A 15,748-nucleotide genomic window follows, 5' to 3' on the forward strand; every position below is an offset into this window, starting at 1 on the left:
CAGTCGTGTCAGACTCTGTGCGACCCCATAGACGGCAGCCCATCAGGCTCCCCCGTCCCTGGGATTCTCCAGGCAAGAACACTGGAGTGGGTTGCCATTTCCTTCTCCAATGCAGGAAAGTGAAAAGGGAAAGTGAAGTCGCTCAGTCGTGTCCGACTCTTCGTGACCCCATGGACTGCAGCCCACCAGGCTCCTCCATCCATGGGATTTTCCAGGCAAGAGTACTGGAGTGGGGTGCCTCTGCCTTCTCCATGGCTAGATTTGATGAGGGAGCAAATGTCTGAGCATCTCTTCTCTTTGGGGCTTTGAAAGTTTTCAGGAATTTGGCACCGTATCACGCATCCCATCTTCTTTCCTACAATTTTTATTTCGACCATTCTCCTAAGTGTCCTGCAAACGTGGATTGTCAGATTCCTGTGGCACTTCTGGTGGATACTGTGGAATCAAGCCCTTTAGTAGTAACACCCTGTATTGTCTGCTGTCTTCTTTGCGCTTTTAGCTTTCCTTTCCATCTAAAATGTAAACTTTTTGAAGTCAGAGACATATTTTATGTTTCTTTTTATCTCATGAAATCCCCAGTTTGGTGATGGACAAAAAGAAACTGCATATTAAGAATCTAGAAAAGAACAGATATACGTATATGTATAACCGAATCACTTTGCTGTACGCCTGAAACCAACACAACATTGTAAATCAACTATAATATAAAAGAGCCTCAGGTGGCTCAGTGGTAAAGAATCCCCCTGCCAAGCAGGAGGCTTGGGTTCAATCCCTGGGCCAGGAAGATCTCCTGGAGGACAAAATGGCAACCCACTCCAGTATTCTTGCCTGGATAATCCCATGGACAGAGGAGCCTGGTGGGCTACAGTCCATGGGGTCACAAAGGGGTTGGAAGAGGCTTAGTGACTAAACAACAACATACTCTAATATAAAATAAAACTCAAAAATAAAAGCAGAAAAAAGAAATTAGATATTAATTAATTATAGATTGATTATTCAAATAATCTCATCCTTCTTTGGGCTGAACTGTTAACTGCAGTCATAGAGACCTGAGGTCTAGTGTCAACTATCAATGTGTTCTAATGTGATGTTGTTAAAATTTCCCACATATAAAATGGCTATAATTTTGATTCTCATGAGGAAGATACTATATAAATAATGTATAATACATACATTATTATTCATAATGATAATGCAGCCAGGTCACAATTGGTAACTTCATTTCTAGGTTAAAGTATTGCATTTCTTAAAAAAAAATTCAAGAATAATGTAGTTAACTTGCAAAAGTAAGTTTATTGAAGCACAGAAGCAATTAGAGCAGAGCTGTCTTTTCAACTTTTTTCAAGAGCATTCTAATAAGAAAAGAAGAGGATGCAGAAAAATTGGTTCGTCTTCTATTTCTGGATAGATACTTTTCCCTGAAGTTATCCTGAAAGATGGCTAGATTGATGCAATTTCTTCATTGGTGTCCTTTAGAGTTTTTTTTTTTTTCCTCTGAAAGACACTCTTGTTGATCTGGAAATTGCTTATTTCAGTTTCACCTCAGAAACATTGCTGACTTGAGATGAGATGACTTTGCCATCCACCACCTCTTCCACGATGGTCTTAGTCACTCTACTCTTGCTTGGGTCTGAAAATCACAGGATCACAATATCAGTCTGGAAACTCACAGAAACACAGATCAAGAGAAATCCAAATATATTCACTGAGTATGTTCTATCTAGGTAAGATGATGTGAACAATAGTACATGCTTTTTGTATGAGAAGCAAAGCATGTCTTTATGTTTCAATTCTAAAATAATCAGAAACATGAAAAAATTATCTACCTCTGCCTTGGACACAAGTTCCAGATCTTGAGCCATCAGACACGGATGAATCCCTGGATCCCATGTTTCTGGACCCCATGTTTCTGGATCCTGAACTTCTATAATCAGATCCTCCAAAACCAGAACCACTGGAGAAAAAAAGAACTGTTTGTTTTTGCACTTTGCAAAGGCAGGAGAAACCCTCCGCACAGTGGGCTCGTTCCCATGATGGCAGCAGTCTTTTCATCGGACCGTATCACTCTTACATTATAAATAAAAGCCTGGTCCCCATGCCCCTTTTTGGTTGCATAACATAAATACACCAAGGTCTGCATTTAGCATGTTCTGACTTTGATTTACCCTCCTTCTCCATCAAGCAGGCGGCGGTAGGTCTCAATCTCCATCTCCAGGCGGGTCTTGATGTCCAGCAGCTGCTCGTACTCTGCGTTCTGGCATTCGGTCTCACCCCGGATCTGGCAGACCTGCTCCTCCAGGCTGCTGATCTGCATCTGAATTTGTGACAGCTGCACCACGTAGTTGGCTTCCGTGTCTGCCAAGGTCCCTTCCAGAGAGCTTTTCTAAGAGAAGAAGCAAATTAAAATTTCACCATGAAAATAGATCATTGGGTGGTTTTTAAAAAAATACATTTTATAAGATACTAGGAGACACTTTCCATGAGTTACCACCTCTATGGCTTTCTCTGCTTCCTTAATTTTTCTTGCTATTATTTTTGAAACTAAATCTTTCATGGAAATAGACACATTATCTTTAACTGGAATGTCTTATGCTTTTGACAACCATAATACAGTCCTCCCTAATCCTGCTTTTATGACATGCCAAGTGGGACATCTTGGCAAAGAAAGGAAACCAACTGCTCAACTTCCCTGTTGGAGAGTTGCGAGAAGTTCTTTGCACAAACCATGGCCAGTTGGGACTGCAGCTCAATTTCCAGGGCTTGGAGAGTGCGTTTCAGTTCTGTGATCTCATTCTTGGCGGAACTGGCTGCCCCGGCATCAGTAGAGATCTGTGCTTGCAGTGAGGCACTCTAAATACAAATAAAATGCAGTCATTGCAGGCTGGTGCGATGACAGGAACTGGCTCATTTGTGGCCATGGACTCGGAGGCTCAGGGTGATGATCTACCTGCTTGTTGAACTGCTCCTCGGCCTCGCGGCGGTTCTGCTCAGCCAGCTCCTCATACTGTGCCCTCATGTCATTCAGCAACTTAGTCAGGTCTGTGCCTGGGGCAGCGTTCATTTCCACAGTCACGTCCCCTCCGGAGCTTCCTTGCATAGTCTTCATTTCCTAGCCCGAAGCAAAAAGGACCATAGTGATGAAAAGTAATGACTTCCAGGACTACCCTGGTGGTCCAGTGGTTAAGAATCCACCTGCCAGTGCAGAGGATGGGTGCCACAACCACTCAAGCCAGTGTGCCCTAGAGCCAGGGCTCTGCAACAAGAAAAGCCACTGCAATAAAGAGCAGTCCCTGATGGCCACAACTAGAGAAATATAGCAATGAAGACCCAGTGCAGCCAACAAAGAAAAGAGAAACTTAAAAGAAAAGCAATAATTTCCTAAGATGTGCATAAGCCAACAAAAAGTTGAAACTAGGACACCGAAAGGGAAAAAAAAAAAAAACCAAAACACCCCACCAAAGTCACATATAATTTTCTCATGATTACTTTTTTCCTCCTGGTTACAGAAGTTGAAAGTCCATCCAGATGGAATGTATTTTATTTTTATAGAATGGATGTGGGGGAACCTCGGTAGGCCAGCATTGTTGATTAATGTGGACCCCGTTCCTACCTCCTCGTGGTTCTTCTTCAGGTAGGCCAGCTCCTCAGTGAGGCTCTCAATCTGCATCTCCAGGTCAGAGCGAGTCATGGTTAGGTCATCCAGGACTTTCCGCAGGCCATTGATGTCAGCCTCCACGGTCTGCCGGAGATGCAGCTCGTTCTCATATCTGGAAGAGTACAGTACAGCCCATTTCAAAGAGTGCAGTGCATGCTCACATATGCAAGAAAATGTTTTCTCCCCTGAGCAATTTGATCAATGAACGATGTTTTCTCTTGGGAGTTTTCCCCTTGTAAAGCAAAACCTGAACCGTACATTAACTCTATTGATGGCCAATATTTTTGATAGCAAAATTTCATCCTGAAATTGCCTTCATTCTGTTCTTGTTTGTGGAATGAGGGTTTTGTAAAATGTACCCTTGTGAATTTAGGTCTTGATCCCCTAGAAGATTGCTTTAAAATTTAGAATAAACTAAGCCAAGGGATTGAATTTTATTTTCCTACAAGGCTTGCTTTCAAGTCTTCACTTTTCTTACTTCAGTCTGAAGTCATCAGCAGCCAGTCTGGCATTGTCAATTTGCAGAATGATCCCAGCATTTTCAGTGGTGGCAGTAATGATCTAGAAAAGACAATAAATAGTGAATAAATCATGGTTGCTTTTTTTTTTTTTAAAACCTATGTCTACATGCCCATCTGTGAGAGTAGATGTCTCCTGAGTTAACCTTTAAAGGTGAGTTGCTTTGAAAATTTGCTTAGTAATGACACCTGCGTTGATGACCCTAATGTACTTAGACTAACATCCTTCTGCAAAAATTAGCAGCCTGCACATTTGCTGGAATGAGCATGGAACATTGTTTCACAGAACACAATTCTCTACATATTTTTGCTGTTTTGGAAGATCAGTTATTCTATGAGCTTTTTCAGAAAATAGTGTGAAACATGAATTTCACTTCCAAAAGAGTCTTTAAAAATATATTTCGCATACAACTATGTCTAAGCATGTTAGACTCCACACATTCTCATACAATATTTGCACCAAGTTTTCTAGGAAGAAAAATAGCTGTAACTATTTAAATGTAGTAAGAGGCCAAAGGACATCAACCTGCCAGAATTAATCATGATGAGAAATTAGAGGAAGCTAGTGTCGATTTATTGCCATCACTCTTAGGTTAATTAGCTGCCTGGCATTGTGTAAATTCTACTCTTTTGTGGAAATACTCAAATGTGAGATGCAAACAAAATTAGTATGCTTGGATGTCTTGTATTCAGTGTCACAGTTAAAGCACTCCACATCCCGTTTTGCACAAACAACAAAACAAATGTTTTCAAATAATACTGTGACTTAAAGTCATCATTCATGATCTGAATAAATGGGAAAGATACAGAAATAATAGAAACTCAGCACGGCTAGTGTCTCACCTGATTCTTGAGATCGTCAATGACTGGATAGTATTTGCTGTAATCTCTTCCAGCTCCACCATCCCTAGACCCGGGCCCAAATTTCTCGTACCACTGCTTGATTTTGTTCTCCAGGTCAACGTTGGCCTCTTCCAGGGCTCTGACTTTATCCAGGTAATTGGCCAGCCGGTCATTGAGGTTCTGCATGGCTTGCTTTTCACCTCCAGAGAAAAGCCCCCCGTCACCAAGGCCACCACCCACGCCACCACCCACGCCACCACCATAGCTGTAGAAACCTCCACTAGCGCCTCCACCGTATCCCGCACTCCCGCCGAAGCCAGAACCCCCACCAAAGCTAGAGCCCCCACCAAAGCTAAGGCCCCCACCAAAGCCAATCCCAGAACCTGAAGCTCCTCCAAAGCCGCCCCCTATTGAGCAGCTACCAAACCCCCCTCCAAAGCCTCCGCTTGCGCCCCCACTCAGGCCATAGCTGCCGGCGCCTCCTCGGAAGCTCCGGGCAGAGCCTCCCCCGAGACCAATTCTGCTTCCGCTGCTGAAGCTGCTGCCACCAGCAGACACTCTGACCGAGCTGCTGCCTCCAGCCCTGGAGGAGGGCATGCGAGATGAGCAAGACATAGCGTTCCTGCGAAGGACTGGCTTGTCCAGGTGAGTAGGAGAGGTGATCGTGAAGAACCTATTTGCAGGCTGCCGTTTGGACCCTTATATACACACTTTTAGGGTGTTCCTTTGCCATGTCACTTCTTAATCTCTGTAACACCTTTGCTAATCTGCAACTGGATGATTTTTTTTCCCTCTGAACCCACTCTACTGGCTCATTCTCTGAAGCTAGGTCAGAGCCTCCGGGCCTCTACTAAATTAAGAAAAGAAATAAGGTGGAGCAAAGCAAAAAAATTTTTTTTCAGAATTACAGTTTTAATCTTTCAGAGGTTTGGTGACTGATAACTCTTTTCTGAAAGAGCAATTGTGTTAAATTTGCTTCATGATTTCCCAATTGCAGGGCATATCCCCAGATTAACAGGTGTAATTGAAATATACTTAATATGAGGAGAATGGAAATTTCCCATCAAACTTGTGACTTTTTGTTCATATTGTTCTCTTTAAGTTGAAATGAGCTCTAGCATCAGCATTTCTTTCGGGTTTGATTGTCCTCCTCTGATTGTTTCAATTGCCTATTTCTAAGGTTTTTGAAGTTTGTGACTTAAGATGATTGTCTTTCTTTGCATAATATTTTGAGATCGAATTAGATATATTTACTGTTACTAAGAAACTCTGAAACAATAGTATTCCACATTTATATGTGTGCATTACTAGATCTTAATGACGTTTATTTGCTCAGAGAAAGTCTAAGAAAGATTGAAAAAGTGTTGAGGCAGATTGTTTTAGTATCAGATCAGAGTTAGTGGTGTGAGGCTGTGCTGCAAAGATGCTTTTCTTTCTGATTGAACTAGAGTATGATATAATGATACTGGTGACTTAAAAAATAGTCACAACCTAGAAGCTGAAAGTTATGTTTTGTTCCCAGGCTTCAGGTCCTAAAAATTCCCACCAACTAAAGCATGACTCTCTACTTCTAGGTTGTGACTACTTTTTTAAAGTCAACAACATCAACTTCCTTCTTTAGACTCAGATCTTAAGAACTGAAGAGAGAATGTTGATTTTGTTGATAACTAGAGAAGAGGATCTGAATCCCTTCTTTTAAAATTTATTTATTCATTCATTCATTTATTTTTGGCTGCACCATGAGGCACGCAGGATCTTAGTTCCCCAACCAGAGAGCAAACTGTGTCCCTTGCAGTGGATGTGCGGAATCTTAACCACTGGACTGCCAGGAAATTCCCTAAATTTACTTTATTTTTTATTTTATTAAAAAATTTTTTACTTGATTCACTTCTGAGTACCAGTGTTAGGCTTGGAGTTGTTTTGCGGGTACCCAAATTTGTAGTTTCCAGTCAACTCTCTGCCCAGGTTTTTTCTGTTTTTGTTTGAAAGATATTTAGAAAAGAGGACCTAGATCCACTTCTGATAACTAACGTTATGGTTGAGATCATATTTCATAGATACTGAAATCTAGAATCCTCCCCCGTTGTTCACTTTCTGCTTCCTGTTTTTCTGTCCCTTTGTTCTTTAGATTATTTCCATTTGCCTCTGCTACTAGTTTCTCTGGTTTGAAAGTGTTTTTTTTTTTTTTTTTCTTTTTAGATAAATAATGCATGATTCTATTTATATGAGGTACCTGGTGTAGTCAAATTCAGAGACCAAAAATAGAGTGGTTGTTACCAGGGACTGGGGGAGGGGAAATTAGTTGTTTAATGGGTACAGAGTTTTAGTTTTGCAAGAGAAAGGAGTTCTGGAGGTTGGTCACATAATAATGTGAATGTACATAACATTCCTGAACTGTACACTGAAAAATCATTTAGATGGTAAATTTTACGTTATGGGCATTTTGCAGCAATTTTTAAAAAGTGGGTTTTTTTGGGGAAGGTATAGATGCTTTCAAAAATATTTCTTGGCTTGCTGAGCTTTAGGCCCAAGTCGCTGACTTTTATTTACAGCTTTCTTGCTTATCTCGGCAGTCTCTGTTAAACTGTGTGCATTCTTGAATCTTTGTATTCAATTGTTTGTTGTCCAGTGTTTTGCCTGCTTTGAATTCTTCTTAGACAGCCTTTGATGGGGACGTATTATCAAACAGGAGATTGTTCCTTTCACTGCATAACTCTTTAGGTTCTTAGCTTTCAGGCTCTGCTGCGTTGGTTTTGCAGTAATGGTGTGTCACTGTTTTTACTTTTAGCTTTGAGGGTTCAAGGTGTTTCCGAAACTGTAAATCGTTAAACTGGGAGTAGTTCTCATTACACTGTTCTAAAGTGAGTTAAAAAATGCACCACCCATTAAAGTACTTTGGTCACCTTGCCTAACCTCTCCCCAAAGCTATGAAACTAAAGAAGTCTAAACACTAATGGGTAAATTATATGCAAATATTAGGGTTCTGGGAGGAACAGTCCCTTTCTTTTCCTTCCTTTTCAGAAGGTGAAATGTAATCTTTCCACTTTCATTAAGGCTGGCATTTGGCTAAAAAGTATAGAGAAAGGCACAATACCTAAGTGAAAGAAACTTGATGACACTTAGAAATCTCAGATCCTGGGTAGAAAGAGCTTTAGGTGAGAAGAATGAGAAAAGACAAAGTTTAGCAGCATCTTTGGCCTCTGAATTTTGCCTGCGGTTTGTGGAGTTTTTCTGTAGCTGTCATCTGAGTTGTAGCAGTTTCAGTTTGGAAACTTTATGTACCGTATGTTTTGGGGTATTTAGATATTTGAGTCTTAACTGAGGAAGCTTGAGATGACTGAGGTATTCTTGTTTCTTATTTTTAGCTTTCTTCTAGATACAATTTTAAATGCTGACATCTATCTCTTCTTTGTTTTTAAAATTCAGTTTAAAAATTCACTTATTCTGGAAATTCTCTGGCAGTCCAGGCATTAGAACTCAGAGCTGTCATGCTGAGGCCTGGGTTCGATCCCTGGTCAGGGAACTAAGATCCCGCAGGGAAAAAAAAAAATTAAGTGATTCTGAGATGCTTCTCTGATATTATTCTTTTATTCTTTATTCTATACTTTGGAGATGACTGCTGGGAAAGGCATTTAATAAGTAAAATGGCCATTGTGTGTGTGTGTGCTCAGTCATGTCTGACTCTGTGCGGCCCCATGGACTGTAGCCTGCCAGGATCCTCTGTCTGTGGAATTTTCCAGGCAAGAATACTGGGTCAGGTTGCCATTTCCTACTCCAGGGGATCTTCCTGACCCAGGGATCAAACCCGTGTCTCCTGCATATCCTGTGTTGGCAGGTGGATTCTTTACCACGGAGACACATGGGAAGCCTGGCCTCAAATTCTTTACCTAATGAGGCAGTGGGTAAATAAATGTGGAGGTAAACCCATAGGAGTTCCCTCTGTTTGGATTTCCTTAAATGCATTTTTATGCTTTCTCTTTCTGTTTTGATGTGCCTTTTCTCTTAAATAGTGACTCTATCCAACAGTCTAATCTAGATTCCGTGAGTTGCAAACTGTCTGGAATGTTGGCATTTCATCAGTTAAAGAATTTTAATCACATATGTAAATAAAGTGTTGCTTGAAGTGTTAGAATTCTTTAATAAACCTTAGTCCCTGTTGTTGTCAGACATCCCTGAATTTAATGCTTACTTTGTTTATTTAAAATAATGATTTACTAAAGATTACACATTAGTTCTTGGCATTTCTTTCACCTGTAAAATGAAAGCTTTCAGAATCTGATAAGGTTCCAGTGAAACAGAACGTTCAGGAATTCTGGCTTCAGTGCCTGGCATCCAGTAGTTTTTTAATATATAATTGTTTAAAACAATATATAATTGTTCAGTCCATTGACTGAATCCTGGGTATCCAGGCTCCCAGCTCAATCCTCTGCCTTCAGTTCCATGTATGTTTGATTACTTTGTGACTAGCAGTTTATTTATTTATGTATTTTTACCTGTGGAGAATCATATAAATGACACTTCACTGTAGCACCTGACTTTTACAATAAGTGCAGAATGATTTGCCGATAGTAACCATCAGTATTTTTTTTTTGTGAGATGGATTTGTATTTTAAAAGATTTCAGAGGAATAAGCTGCATGTTTTTAGATTAGGAGGAAAACTAAAGAATATGGCATGTTGCCCCTGATTAATCTTTTGAGTTAATAATAGAACGATCTTAGGGTATCTACCTTCTGTTCATTCCAGAGAATATTGAGATAAAAGCATAAGATCAGGTTAGCTAAGGGAAGGAAGTGGGCACCAGAGAATTTGTGGTGTGTTGGCAGAAATTTTGGTGGCAGATAGCCAGGGAAAGGGAAAAGCTCCAATCTGATGTGTGCACAGTCTCTCTGTAATACGAGACATACTGCAGAGAGTCACTAAGCATTCCTTGAAATGAATGAAATACAGCCTGGCCTGGCTTACTTTGTGAACACTTTGATCACTTTTGTTCTCTACTCTTTGCTCTGCCTTCTAAGTCTTTATTTCTCCATCTTCCAGGTTTGTGATTCTGTGTGTGTGTGTTGGAAGGGTTACTGGTGAGGAGAAGTGCCATTTGTGGAGGGAAGAGCAAGGACATGCCAGAATGAGCTGGGGCCTCCCCTGTAAGAATCATTGCTTAGGTTAGTGTCCTGGTGGTGGCCACTGTGAGCCCCACCAGGCTCAACTACTTGGAGTAAAAAAATTTTTTTGCAACAATAAGTATTCTAAGAGGCGGTTCTAGTTGGATCTGGCATCACCCCTAAATCAATTTCAACCTGGTGCTCTTGTCAGACACCAGAGAAGTTACAGACAGAGCAGAAATCCACCAATGCTGTGAGGGCTTGTCTTCCTTCAAACCTTCCTCTCCTTTCCTGAATTCCTTCCTTGTTATCTTTCCATTCTTCTCTTGGCAGCTTCAGTTCAGTGTGTCGGCTTAAGGCCTTTGCTTCCCCACCTGCATCCGTTCAGCGACATTTTGCCAAGTTTTGTTCCGAGAGAAAATGACTTAGCTTTGTACTGGAAGACTCCAGAATTCCTTTACGCAGCTTAGTTCTCTAATTTTCCTGAACATAATTGAGTCAGTTTATGGAGAATTAGGAGAATAGACAAGTGACTTTGTGCGTGCTAAGTTGCTTCAGTCGTGTCCTATATGGACTGTAGCCCGCCAGGTTCCTCTGTTCATGGAATTCTCCAGGCATGAATACTGCGGAGGGTTGCCATTTCCTTCGCCAGGGGATCTTCCCCACCCAGGGAACGAGCCAGCTTTGCTTAGGTCTCCTGTATTGGTAGGCGTGTTCATTATCTCTAGCGCCACCTAGTGACTTAGTAGAGGTGGAGATTTAAGATGGGTTGAAGTAAGAATAGCAAGGAGAGATAAGAAAGCCTTCCTTAGTGATCAATCCAAAGAAACAGAGGAAAACAATAGAATAGGAAAAACTAGAGATCTCGTCAAGAAAATTAGAGATACCAAGGGAACGTTTCATGCAGAGATGGGCACAATAAAGGACAGAAATGGTATGGGCCTAACAAGCAGATGATATTAAGAAGAGGTGGCAAAAATACACAGAAGAACTGTACAAAAAAGATCTTCACGACCCAGATAATCATGATGGTGTGATCACTCACCTAGAGCCAGACATCCTGGAATGTGAAGTCAAGTGGGCCTTAGGAAGCATCACTATGAACAAAGCTAGTGGAGGTGATAGAATTCCAGCTGAGCTATTTCAAATCCTGAAAGATGATACTGTGAAAGTGCTGCACTCAATATGCCAGCAAATTTGGAAAACTCAGCAGTGGCCACAGGACTGGAAAAGGTCAGTTTTCATTCCAATTCCAAAGAAAGGCAATGCCAAAGAATGCTTAAACTACCACCCAATTGCACTCATCTTACACGCCAGCAAAGTGATGCTCAAAATTCTCCAAGCCAGGCTTCAACAGTATGCAAATTTCCAGATGTTCAAGCTGGTTTTAGAAAAGGCAGAGGAACCAGAGATCAAATTGCCAATATCAGTTGAATCATTGAAAAATCAAAAGCAAGAGAGTTCCAAAAAAACATCTATTTCTGCTTTATTGACTATGCTAAAGGCTTTGACTGTGTAGATCACAACAAACTGTGGAAAATTCTTCAAGAGATGGGAATACCAGACCACCTGACCTGCCACCTGAGAAATCTGTATGCAGATCAAGAAGCAACAGTTAGGACTGGACATGGAACAACAGACTGGTTCCACATTGGGAAAGGAGTATGTCAAGGCTCTATATTGTGAAACACCCTGTTTATTTAACTTGTATGCAGAGTACATCATGGGAAATGCTGGACTGGATGAAGCACAAGCTGGAATCAAGATTGCCAGGAGAAATATCAATAACCTCAGATATGCAGATGACACCACCCTTATGGCAGAAAATGAAGAGGAACTAAAGAGCCTCTTAATGACAGTGAAAGAGGAGAGTGAAAAACTTGGCTTAAAGCTCAACATTCAGAAAACGAAGATCATGGCATCTGGTCCCATCACTTCATGGGAAATAGATGGGAAACAGTGGAAACAGTGGCTGACTTTATTTTTTGGGGCTCCAAAATCATTGCAGATGGTGATTGCAGTCATGAAATTAAAAGACGCTTACTCCTTAGAAGGAAAGTTATGACCAACCTAGGCAGCATATTAAAAAGCAGAGAGATTAGATTTCTTTGACAACAAAGGTCGTCTAGTCAAAGCTATGGTTTTTCCAGTGGTCATGTATGGATGTGAGAGTTGGACTGTGAAGAAAGCTGAGCGCCGAAGAATTGATGCTTTTGAACTGTGGTGTTGGAGAAGACTTTTGAGAGTCCCTTGGACTCCAAGGAGATCCAACCAGTCCATCCTAAAGGAGATCAGTCCTGAATTTTCCTTGGAAGGACTGAATGGAAGCTGAAACTCCAATATTTTGGCCACCTGATTCAAAGAACTGACTCATTTGAAAAGACCCTGATGCTGGGAATGATTGAAGTTGGGAGGAGAAGGGGACAACAGAGGATGAGATGGCTGGATGGCATCACTCACTCAATGGACATGAGTTTGAGTAAGCTCTGGGAGTTGGTGATGGACAGGGAAGCCTGGTGTGCTGCAGTCCTGGGGTCGCAAGAAGTTGGACATGACTGAGTGACTGAACTGAACTGAACTGAAATAAGCCCAGAGTTTGACTGTTTTTGCTTGAAAGGTCCTCTTGGATCTTCCTTCATACAAGGTAGACAGTAGCATCTATCTAGAGAACTCACAGACCGCTATAACCCAGATGGTGATATGAGTGGCATGACCCAGGCTCCCATCTCTCTTGCCATTACTAAGTCAATTTGCCGGGTCTCTCTGAGGTTGACCCCTCAGTTTCTTCTGATTTTTTTTTTTTTTAAGCAGGTCACTTTCCATGAGTCTCCAGAAGGTTGGAGACTGAACCTTCTGAGCTGTAAAGTGATCCCATGTGGTCATCCTTCCCCAAAACGGTCACAGTCATCTTTGCTAAGGGCTCTCAGGCCCTTAACCTCATGCCTTTTTAAGCAAAATTTATTTAGCTGGCTGCATTAGTTGTGAGATCTTTGCATCATGTGCACGGACTCTCTAGCTGTGGCACATGTGCCCTCAAGCTTGAGCAAGCACCAAAAAGGTGGAAATGCCCCCCCCCCCCCACCTTATAGCTGCTCCTTGGAATCAGCTGACTTCAGGAGAAGCAGACTGTTTTCCTGTCAGATCCCAGAGGTCTTTCCTCCTTGCTTGCCCTGCTTCCTCTCCAAAGATTCTGTGTATCTCTTCCTGCCTCCTATTTTAACCTATTAAAAAAAATCCTTTTCTGCATGATTTTGACATGCTTGTGGATGTCTGACATCAGAGCAATCTCCCTATTGCAAGAGTCTTTCTAATGAAAGTTACCCTTATCTAAGTCCAGATTTGTTTTTATTTGACACAATTAGAATTCAGCAATAAAAAGACAAATGGAACAACCTTAATTTGTAAATTCAGACACATTTTCCTAAATAACTCTTGGACCAAAGAAAATCAAACCTGATATGATGAGCCAACTAGAAGGTAATGAAAAGAAGAAAACTCTAGACCTAGACTTTTGGGTTATAGCTAAAATTGTAGAGGAAAATGTATAACCTCAAATAGCTGCATTATTAAAGAGAGACTAACAATGAAGAACCTTACTACAAATTTTTTTTAAAAGAACAACACAATAAAATAGATGAAAAATAAATGAATAACAAGAAGAGCTGACATTGAGATAGAAAATAACAAACACATACAGATACTCAAAAACTGGTTCTTTAAAGAGACCATTAAAATAGATGACATCTTTGTGACTCTGATTTAGGAAAAGAGAGAGAGATTAAAAAGTACAAAGTTAGAAATGGGAAAGGGGACATAACTGTGGGTACAGGAAAGGTGAAAATAATAACAAGAGAATGCCATGTACAAGCTAATGGAACACACTTGGAGATCTTCCTAGTATTTAGCCAAATTGTTTCTTGCCTGTGAGTGAGCTCGGTGCTCATCAGACCCGTCCCACCAGTGTTCATCCCAGGGACTGGGGCAGGCTCAGGTAGACAGTTTACCTGCCCTGGCGCCGGGGCTTGCTGGGAGAGAAGAGGCACAGGGCTGACCCTAGGAGAACACGGCTGTTGGGAAACCATTGCAGGGCTGTGGCCTCAGATGGGAAGGGCTCATAGGACAGGACAAGTCTGAACAGAGAAGTTGTAGATCTGAGCCAGGCTTGGGAGGGTTGAACCTGAGGGCCAGTCTATATGGTTGCTATTGCATGAAGGGAACACGTGGGAATGCTGATTAAGAAGCCAGATCTTTTCAGGAAGGGAGAAAAAGACCTAATGTGGGGCTTGGCTAGATGAATGAGAAACAGGTCCCAGCAAGCAATAGTTCTCTGATGCCTGTGTCCTGGAAGGAGACAGAGAAACCTGGTGTCTGCGAATCTTAGGCTGAAGGGTGCATGGTGGTAAGCCTAGTGTTCTTCCCACAGTGGTGTTCAACAGCAAGTCCAGGGCCTACCATTGCCCTTCTAGGTGCAGAGGGGACACAAGTATTGATGTTTCTTCTTTAAAAGTCTTCATTGAATTTGTCACAGCAATGCTTCTGTTTCATGTTTTGATTTTTTGGCCATGAGGCATGTGGAATGTTAGTTCCCTGGCCAAGGATGGAACCCAGACCCTCTGCAATGGAAGGCGAAGTCTTAACCACTGGACTGCCAGGGAAGTCCCTGATACTTCTAAAAAGGGTAAATGGGTGATGTTCGTACACTGACCTATCACCGCCTCATGGTAGGTGAGTGGGTATTTCTAGAAGCACTTGGATATGATTCGTCCTGGAGCCAGCCAAGGACCCAAACCATGCCTGGTTATCTTCTTTCCATGTGTCCACATTTACCACCATTCAAACCCCACCTCTTCTGGAACGCTTTTCTTACTCCAGTCACCAGCTCCTGAGTTACCAGCTTCTCCTCCCCTCACACTTCTTCTTTCTTAATTGTTCTTAAAGTTTCTATGACATTACTTACCCCTGGACTACTCTTTTATTTTTCCTTAGAGATTAAAAATAGGAACATATTCATTGTAAAAACATTTAAACAAACAAACAGATGGTTTTTCTTGGAAGATTCAAAAATTTTACCAATATTTATTTCAGAAAAAATTAGAAAATGTATATAAACATGTAGCAGGAATAAACATTACCCATATTTTCCCTACCAGTGAATAATCACTGTTAACATTTATAGGTATATTGTTTCCATTTTTTAATGAGCATGTGTATAATTAGCGTACAAGTCTTTTTCTTTTAAAGGTAGATGATAGTGTATTTACTGTGTTGAAACTCTACTTTTTATTTAATTGATGATTGACATCTTTTCAGGTCAGTCCATGAACCTGAACATCCTTAATGGCTGATGAGTCTCCTCTTATGGACTTTTGATGGTCTGTTGATTCTTCATTGTCAGACACTTTATTATGTCTCATTTTTCACTGTGATGAAACACTGCTAGGAGGAATAGATATAATAAATAACTGATTATTTAAGAATAAATTTCTAGAAATAGAGCTGTTGGCTCTTTAGGATATATTATTTTCTTAAATATCTGGTGCTGAAGTGTTCTTATGAAGTTTTTTGCCAATTTGCAGTCCATCCAGCGATGTATTAGTGCCTTTTCCCTACACCATGAGTATAATCATTAAA

At 41.1% G+C, this 15,748-nt stretch overlaps 2 protein-coding genes across 6 annotated transcripts in view; one reads left to right on the forward strand and one right to left on the reverse strand.

Annotated features, from left to right (window-relative positions):
• Positions 1-1,273: 1,273 nt before the first annotated feature.
• Positions 1,274-5,691, reverse strand: KRT24 (keratin 24). Its single transcript, XM_004012871.5, has 8 exons — positions 5,017-5,691; positions 4,134-4,216; positions 3,611-3,767; positions 2,948-3,109; positions 2,725-2,850; positions 2,166-2,383; positions 1,827-1,954; positions 1,274-1,630 (listed from the first exon to the last, which is right to left on the reverse strand). The coding sequence occupies exons 1-8, from the start codon at positions 5,629-5,631 to the stop codon at positions 1,527-1,529; spliced, it is 1,593 nt and encodes a 530-aa protein (XP_004012920.3). The 5' UTR covers positions 5,632-5,691; the 3' UTR covers positions 1,274-1,526.
• LOC121820695 (uncharacterized) overlaps positions 5,527-15,748 on the forward strand; it is a 61,784-nt gene continuing 51,562 nt past the window's right edge. For 2 of the 5 annotated variants that reach the window (XR_006061385.2, XR_009595595.1), the window contains exon 1: positions 5,546-5,661. Coding sequence is in view for 1 of the 5 variants with exons in the window: in XM_060395600.1 (XP_060251583.1) it covers positions 5,612-5,661 (50 nt within the window). In the remaining 4 variants the exon portion in view is untranslated. Of the gene's footprint in view, positions 5,662-15,748 lie in introns of all 5 variants that reach the window. The other 3 variants (XR_009595593.1, XR_009595594.1, XM_060395600.1) reach the window with 3 other exon arrangements.

Source organism: Ovis aries, chromosome 11, assembly GCF_016772045.2.
Source record: "Ovis aries strain OAR_USU_Benz2616 breed Rambouillet chromosome 11, ARS-UI_Ramb_v3.0, whole genome shotgun sequence".
Lineage (NCBI taxonomy): Eukaryota > Metazoa > Chordata > Mammalia > Artiodactyla > Bovidae > Ovis > Ovis aries.

Coding starts and splice junctions, on each gene's coding strand:
- KRT24 (XM_004012871.5), bottom strand. CDS start 5,631: ATGTCTTGCTCATCTCGCATGCCCTCCTCCAGGGCTGGAGGCAGCAGC. Junction 3,768..4,133: donor GCTGATGACTTCAGACTGAA/GTAAGAAAAGTG, acceptor GTACTCTTCCAG/ATATGAGAACGAGCTGCATC. Junction 2,384..2,724: donor TGCAGTCCCAACTGGCCATG/GTTTGTGCAAAG, acceptor TTCTTCTCTTAG/AAAAGCTCTCTGGAAGGGAC.